General features: G+C 37.3%; 1 protein-coding gene across 1 annotated transcript; it reads right to left on the reverse strand.

The window, feature by feature from the left end:
* Positions 1-1,280: 1,280 nt before the first annotated feature.
* On the reverse strand, positions 1,281-5,752 carry LOC140857024 (GDSL esterase/lipase At5g55050-like). The gene is made up of 5 exons (XM_073255229.1): positions 5,524-5,752; positions 5,152-5,261; positions 4,794-5,033; positions 4,011-4,260; positions 1,281-1,501 (listed from the first exon to the last, which is right to left on the reverse strand). The coding sequence occupies exons 1-5, from the start codon at positions 5,750-5,752 to the stop codon at positions 1,281-1,283; spliced, it is 1,050 nt and encodes a 349-aa protein (XP_073111330.1).
* Positions 5,753-8,024: the final 2,272 nt, after the last annotated feature.

Genomic DNA, 8,024 nt, shown 5'->3' on the forward strand with positions numbered 1-8,024 from the left:
CAATGCTTAAGTTAGAGAGAGAATTGATGAACCGTCAATTTGAATATTCAAAACAGCAAAATTTTGGTCAGAAGTGGCTTACCAGTGCTGTTCCCTTACCCCTCTTTTTATAGACGAGATTGTTATAACCGTCGGATGTGGTCCCGCATTTTATGGTGCTAAATCATCGGACCATAATCACATGGTGGATCATTAATTCTCACTAATTGCATCGTGATATACGGCTGGTAACCGTTTATGATGGTTATGGTATGTTAAGTAGATTAGCCGATCATATGTCGGTAGTATGTCTGACCGTCAGCTGGTAGTTCTGTTGTGCCGATAGCTCAAATCGTTCGCTATTCATCAACAGTAGCCGAACATTAGTTGGTCACCGACTATAGATCGGTGCGATTCGTTCTGTCGGTCGATGAAGAGTCGTCGCATATTCAACCGACGTAGAGTCGGGATTGTGCGTTCGGTCGGTCGGCCATTGCAGAATTGGAGTCGGGAGTCGGTTGACCAGAGTCGGGGGTCGATTGACTTATCCCAACAAATAGTAAAAGTAAATAAGCAGGGCCAAGTTACCTAATTTCATGTCGGTCGGCAACCAAATAAACTATTCTCAAAATACTTAAGGTGTTTAGTTTGCAATCAGAATTGAAATCAGAATGGATTGGAATCGGCATTGGAATGACCAAATCTTCCAAAACGTTTGGCTCATGACCAAAATTGGAATTAAAATAGAAATTCAAATCCTTATGGGAGATTAGATATTGAGTTTGAGATAAATTGAGCCATTTTCATTCCATCCCAGAATTAGAATCAGAATAGATCTCCTTCCAACCAAATGATTGGAATGAGAGTCACCAATTTTCATTTTAATTACATATCCTAACTCCCTCCAACTAAACATCCTCTTATTTCTTTAATTATTTTGTAAAAAAAAATTCACTATTTGATGTATGGCCTCGTAGATAACTATCTCCAAGTAAACGAGTTTACGACTGCATGCTTGATTTGAAATTACTACGAGTACTAGTCCACCAAATACTAGACCTTAGTGTCTGTTGTTAATGGTAAATTCAGCAAAGTTTTATAAGTCCCAGTCCATTTTCTCTGTTAACATTACACGGTGAGCAACAACAGGTCAATAATTCGCACTAAGATGAGCAACAAGATCTGAATACCAGGAAGTTTTTCTTTTTTGCATTCGAACTCCTAGTTCTATTATTTAGTACATATGCCACTGGAAACAAACTAAGGGACGTGGCTTTGAAGGCCTCGACACCAAGAAAGTGTTAATTTTGGGCCAATTGCATCAAATTTATAGGTGTGGCAACGTTTTGTGAGCCATTGAATGACTGCAATGCCACCAGATTATAAGTGGCCTGTGTGAGATGAACAAAGTCCCAGAACAAGTACTCATTGCGGTTAGGGCACAAAATAGCAATTGGTGTGCAGGGAAGCATCGCATTGTTAATTCCACCTCCACAGCATGCACTCCGGACCTCTTTCATGCCTGGCGCCAACCCAGAAAACCAAACAAAGATTTAGATATGTTGAAAAATGAAAACAGATTAAAATATTTTATCTTTTAGGTCTCGAGCATTTTACTTGGTCAATCTTCAGAATTATTTGATGTGTTTACCATTGACCAATGAAGAGCATCAACTAAAATACATATTAGCAGGAAGAATTTTCATTTATCAGATGAGAAAAATACTAAAAATGTCAGCTGATATATTCTAATCAATTTTTCAGAATTTCAAACCCATTCTTAGTGATTAAATATTTAAATCAATTCCATAAATCATAATTTTTTTTGACCGAGATTTTGATTTTTTTTTTTTTTTTTTTGGGTACAGAGACTGAGATTTTGATTGCTAGGTTCCTATTGCATAGGCCAGGACCGTAAAAAAACTTAGGGCCAGTTTGGGAAATCCATTAGGGTTGGGTTGGATTTCCAATAAAACCACGGATTACATAGTCTTTTTACGTAAAGCCCACACAAATTCCATCCCCCTACGGCTCAAATCTTGTGGGATAGGGAAAAAGACCTCCATTCTTAGCAAAGAAAGAAAAAAGAGACCTCCATAGATTTTTTTTTTTTTTAGTATGATACTGTCCATCAAGCTCAAATTTAGACTAAGACTAGGATGGGATTATAGAAAAAATTGGGCTGGACAGGCTAGTAGGCCCAATCCCTATAAGAAATTGGACCCAATTTTATTGAATTTTCCAAATAGGCCCTCATTCTTTTCCAATTGCTCTCAGCATTCTACCTAAATCGAGATGACTCGGTATGCTTTATCCACTCAGATGGCTTAGACCTCATAGTAACCTTCTTAGCTTACTGCTAAACCCATGGAAAGAGATTACCGTAGGCAACTCTGTGTACATTTGAGCTTTTGTATGTGAAGATGGCTGCACTAACCCAGTATTTTGCTAATTTACAGCCCATTCCTAGAGTGTGCTTTCCTTTTCTTACCCTTCTTGTACCATCTTAATTATGCTAATCAAATATAGCCCCATCTTCGGAACGTGATAAGTCCATTAAGGAAACTGATCTAATTGGCTCTGGTTGCATCCCTAATTGGTTGGATGGCTCCAAGATTTTATAAAACACCATTCAACACTTTCTTGGGCACAAAAAAAGATCGGACACTCCATCTATGCTATTTACAACTCCTTTTCAGCATCATTAGTAAGATGGGCAACTTAAGCAACTCTCACGTATAATTTCAACCATTCAATTTATCAGCAGCATCCAAAATAAACATAGAGGTGAAATTAAAATAGATACGGAGGCATCAGTCACAACAATGAGTTTGCTGCTTTGTTTGGAACAGACTATAGTGAAGCCAAAGTATTTATAGAACCTACGATCTATATCTAAAGATAGTTCTGCAAGTAGTTATGATAACAATTGATCGATGTCCTATATGTTTATATTGTTCTTGGTTTTTGAAGTTGGGTTTTGCTATGGTACTCTATTAATATTTTTTTATTATGAAGGACAATTTAGATATTACGCTATTATCTTTTTTCTATATTTTATTATTTTAAAAAAAAATAATATTTTATTATACTTTATCTTCCACCTTCTTCTTCGCTTCTCCTTGCTGCCGCCCACCACCTCCCAGCCACCTCCTTGCCTCCCACATGAATGCACCAACCCACAACTTTCCTCCTCTCTCTCCGACACCACCACCCCCCCTCCGGGCCCCCATGCTCGTGCCTCCCCGCCTCCTCGTGAGCGCACTACCTCCTCCTTGTGCCGCCCCCCTCTCCTTTCTGCTTCTTCGCCGCAGGCCACTGCATCTCTTCTCCCCCCCTCGAGTCCCCCATGCTCATGTTGCTACCCCTCCTCCCACCACCCCCACCCTCTCTCCTTTCTTCTTCTCCACTGCAAGCCGCCACCCCCCACTCCTGCGAGCACATCACCTTCTGCTCATGTCGCCACCACCCTCCCCCCCGGCCCACCCTCTCTGTTTTCTTCTTCTCCACCACAGCCCTAGCCCCCCTACTCTCTTCTTTCTTATTCTCTGCTTCACCCCCTCTTCTTTTGCCCATGGTAATGACATCGTCGCCCCACCCCTCCTCCTCTGCCCTCTGTGCATACCTCCCCTGACTCCTCGGGTTTTCTCCAACTCTACCACCTCACTAAAGCTTTTGAGAAAAAAAATAGACATTCAATTTAATCTTGATGTTTGGAATATTTATCGTACCAGCCATATACATCTAGTGCTCCAACTGATAGCAGATAAAAAAATTCAAATCATTCATCTTTAATCTGACGGTCAAAAATAAATTTATTATAAAAAAATTAAACTATCCTTTGAAGCACCGTAGCAAAACTCTTTAGAAGTTATAAGATGATTATGGTATTCAAGCATGACTAGAATTGTAATTATGACTTCAACCTTATGGCATCAAAAGAACAGAATTTACTTTAAATGCCATATAATAATTCTACTGCATATATATCTAGCTAGATCTATAGAGAATTGAATGTTGAAGATGCTTACCAAATGCATTGGGATTTGCCAGCACTGCAGACATCATGTTGAAGACATTTGCATGGGAATACTTCATCCCCACTAAAGTAGAATTGAGACGGTCCAGTAGTTGTGTGACAGCTGTATTAAACCGTTTAGCTAAATCATTCCCGTCCTCCAAACATCCCCTTAAGGGGCTTATGATTCTCGCAACTGGAGCACATCCGATGCAATAGAGACCCTGGATCCAAAATTTTCTAGCTCCAAGCTGGTACAAGTTCTGTCATATATCAAATAAATTATCATAATTACACTCGTATATCTATCTACCTCTATATATATATATATATATATATATATATAAAAGAGCAGATTTAGATAAGATCGAACAGATTTGACCTCATAAGATCAAAACTGGATAATGGATCTTATATCGATAAGTCAAATTATTGGATGTGATCTACTACCTCAAAACTACTTACACATCAAAAATTATATGATTTGAAGATCCCTAACCTATACATCAAGCGATCAAAAAATATATCTAATTTAATTTTATTTAGACTATCCAATTTTTGAGTATTTGATGCATGGGCTAAAGTTCTTTAAATTATATGATTTTTTGTGTGCAAGCAGTTTTAAGATAGAAAATCATATCTAATAGCTTGGATCGTTGACATAGGATCCATATTGTAGAATTTAGACCTGACCAAATTTGAATTCATCCTGATTTTAGGCTAGCTATATATGCGTGTATGTGTTTGTATATATATATGTACGTAAAAACCAGTGGGGAGACGGTGAGCGGAAGACCCTTAGGTGATTCTCCAACGTCTGTATAAGAGTGTTGATGTAGCGCTGCTTTGTTATTTCATTCGGAGGGCCAGCCGCGCCCGCGTAATATGCGGCCATGTCATTGCTTCCTGGGCTGATGAGGAATAAAGACGTTGAGAGGTGAAGCGAGGCTTGTTGACTTCCCATTTGTTGCGTGAGGTTTTGAGCAAAAGATTGAAAGAATTTAATCTGAGTGCTGAGGGGAATAGTGGTTGGCCCCTGGAACATTATGAAGCAATAAGAAAAAACATAAGGGCAGCAGAAGAGTATATAATACCACAAAATAAACAATTAGCTGAGTTCAGTGGTTTTGAGATTGGATCGGAGAATGACTTACAGTAGTATCAAGAATTCCAGAACCCCCGGAGGCAAAATTTGCTCCTTGAGATGTATCCTTGACAGGTGAAAGAAATGGTGGGGGGGCTGATTTAAATCCTAGCATCGCAGCTGTTCACATATTTAAAAAAAAAAATACTGAATAAAATTGCCATTCAATATTAAAGATTTTAAGGTTTGGATAAGTTAATTTAATTCTGTCTTAATTCTAAAAAGATCTGAAGCAATTAAATCACCTTCATATCTTTATATAGAAGAACATAAGAATACTCATGCAATTTGTTTTCATCAGGAAACCATGGAAACCACTGTCCTATTCAAATTATTAAAAAGTAAATATCAATCTTACAGATTTCATGATTGTAAAACATACCCAAGAAATCTATGGTATTGTATCCATTACTCCACCTCCCTGTTGGTGTCCCCCCTGGGAAATCGACGCCATTGTGGGGGTAGTTTGCCTTTAACACTGTAGACCAGTAATTGTTATTACCATTATCAACCAATGAGTCTCCGAATACATAAAGTGCAGGCACGCTTGCACTCTCACCAATACAAGCCATGGCAGCCAAAGATATGAGAATAAAATAATTAATGTCCATCTTCGGTCTCGGGAAAACGATATGCAGATAATTTGATGAATATATTCTCTTAAGCTAAACTCATATTTATACTTCTCTGGAGAGCTACACATCAATCATTTTTTATGCTAAAGATATGCATCGAGTATGTATTAAAAGCTAAATCTGTTAAAAACGTGTATCATATGTATAGTTGGATAAACATGCTAAAGCTATTCATCAAATATTTATCATAAGCTAATTGTGCTAAAAATATACATTTAATACTTAATGTATATATGTAAATATACTAACTAGGGACAACGATACAAGGCAAGCAGGGTAACCATGGAAGGCAATATTCTCAACCATATAGATTTAGAGGTGTAACAAGCATGCATCGTATACAGTCATATAAGATATGTGCATGACATGATCCAGGAGGATCACAAGACTCCGACTAGGGATTGGAATAATCATGCAATTTGTTTTCATCAAGACACCATAGAAACCACTGTCCTATTCGAATATTAAAATGGCAAATATCAAGCTCATAGATTTCATGATTATAAGACATGAAATATATGGTCTTGTAGACATTACTACTACACCTCCCTATCAGGGTCCTGCCTGGAAAATCGATGCCATTATGGCGGAAGTAATTGTTATTACCATTATCAACCAATGAGTCTCTGAATACAGAAAGGGGGTGTTTGGTTCATAACCGAAATCGGAATAGGAATCGAAATCGGAATGGCTTGGAATCGGAATCGAAATGGCCAAATCCTCCAATGCGTTTGGTTCGTGATCGGAATCAGAATCGAAATTGGAATAGAAATTTGAATCCATAGAGGAGAGTAGGGATTGAGTTCTATATAGATTGAACCATTCTCATTCCACATTGGAATCAGAATCGGAATGGGACTCCTCCCAACCAAACAGTTGGAATGAGAGTCACTCATTGCAATTCCGATTTCAGATTTCCACTCCCTCCAACCAAACACTCCTAAAGTGCTAGTACGATTGCACTCTCACCAACCATCTTACAAGCCATGTCAGCCACAGTGATAAGAATGAAATAAGGAAGGTCCATTTTCAGTCTCAAGAAAAGACTATGTAGATAATTTGATGAATATATTCTCGTAAGCTACACTCATGTTTATATATCTCTACAGAACCACACACAAGTTTTTTTTTTTTTTTATAGGCTAAATATGCTAAAGATATGCATGGAGTATTTATTAAAAGCTAAACATATTAAAAAAATACACCAAGTATTTATTATAGAATAAGCATGCTACAGCTATTCATCGAGTATTTATTATAGCTTAAGCGATATACATCTAATATTATATATATAGGGTAAACATGCTAAGTAGGCGAAACCATACAAGGCAAGAAGAGTAACCATGCAAGGCAATACAATCAATCACATAAATTTAGAGGTGTAATAAGTATACATGGTATATAGTCATATAAGAACGGGTATGCATGCTAGATGATCCAAAAGGATCGTAAGATTCGATATGGACCACTCGGCCACTATGAAAAGACTAGGGGGTGTTTGGTTCACAACCACAATTAGAATGGGAATGGAAATCAGAATGATAATTGGAATCGAAATCGGAATGGTCAAATCTTCCGAAGCGTTTGATTCGTGATCGGAATCGAAATTGGAATAGAAATTTGAATACATAGAGAAGAATAAAAATTGAGTTCTATATAGATTGAGCTATTTTCATTCCACCCCAGAATCGAAATCGGAATGGGACTCCTCCTAACCAAATAATTAGAATAGGAGTCATCCATTCTGATTCCGATTCCAGATACTCACTCCTTCCAACCAAACACCTCCTAGATAGAGTCTAAAAGCGAGATGTGCTGCATCAAAAAGTTAAATAATATACTTAATTTTTGAAAATCATAACTTGAAAAAAGAATATCCAATTAAGTTGATTTTTTTGTTAAATCAAATAACTTTTCGAGCTCTATGGAGGCCTAAAAGGTGTTGCATATATATCAAGAAATTAAGATAAAATTCCATTATTTGGACTCCAAAATAGGCCATCAAACCAAAAACTTCCTTTTGCATATATATCAAGCAATTAAAATAAAATTCCATCATTTGGGTTTCGAAATAGGAGGTCAAACCAAAAACTCCCTTTTTGAGAGAGACTATGACCAAGGCAAACCTCTCAATTCAAAAAACATTGGAGGGGTAGAAAAGTCAATGTAAAAATCAAAATCTTGCTCTATAAAATTTTATTTTTTTTATGTTTATTTCTACTAGTCATGTTAATTTCCAAAACTTTAT

Source organism: Elaeis guineensis, chromosome 4 (assembly GCF_000442705.2).
Source record: "Elaeis guineensis isolate ETL-2024a chromosome 4, EG11, whole genome shotgun sequence".
NCBI lineage: Eukaryota > Viridiplantae > Streptophyta > Magnoliopsida > Arecales > Arecaceae > Elaeis > Elaeis guineensis.

What these genes read in the sequence shown, in the direction of transcription:
- LOC140857024 (XM_073255229.1), bottom strand. Translation starts at nt 5,752, where the DNA reads ATGGACATTAATTATTTTATTCTCATATCTTTGGCTGCCATGGCTTGT. An exon ending in CTGGAATTCTTGATACTACT is followed by an intron (nt 5,034 to 5,151) that starts GTAAGTCATTCT and finishes ATAATGTTCCAG; the next exon opens with GGGCCAACCACTATTCCCCT. An exon ending in CGTTGGAGAATCACCTAAGG is followed by an intron (nt 4,261 to 4,793) that starts GTCTTCCGCTCA and finishes GATATATGACAG; the next exon opens with AACTTGTACCAGCTTGGAGC.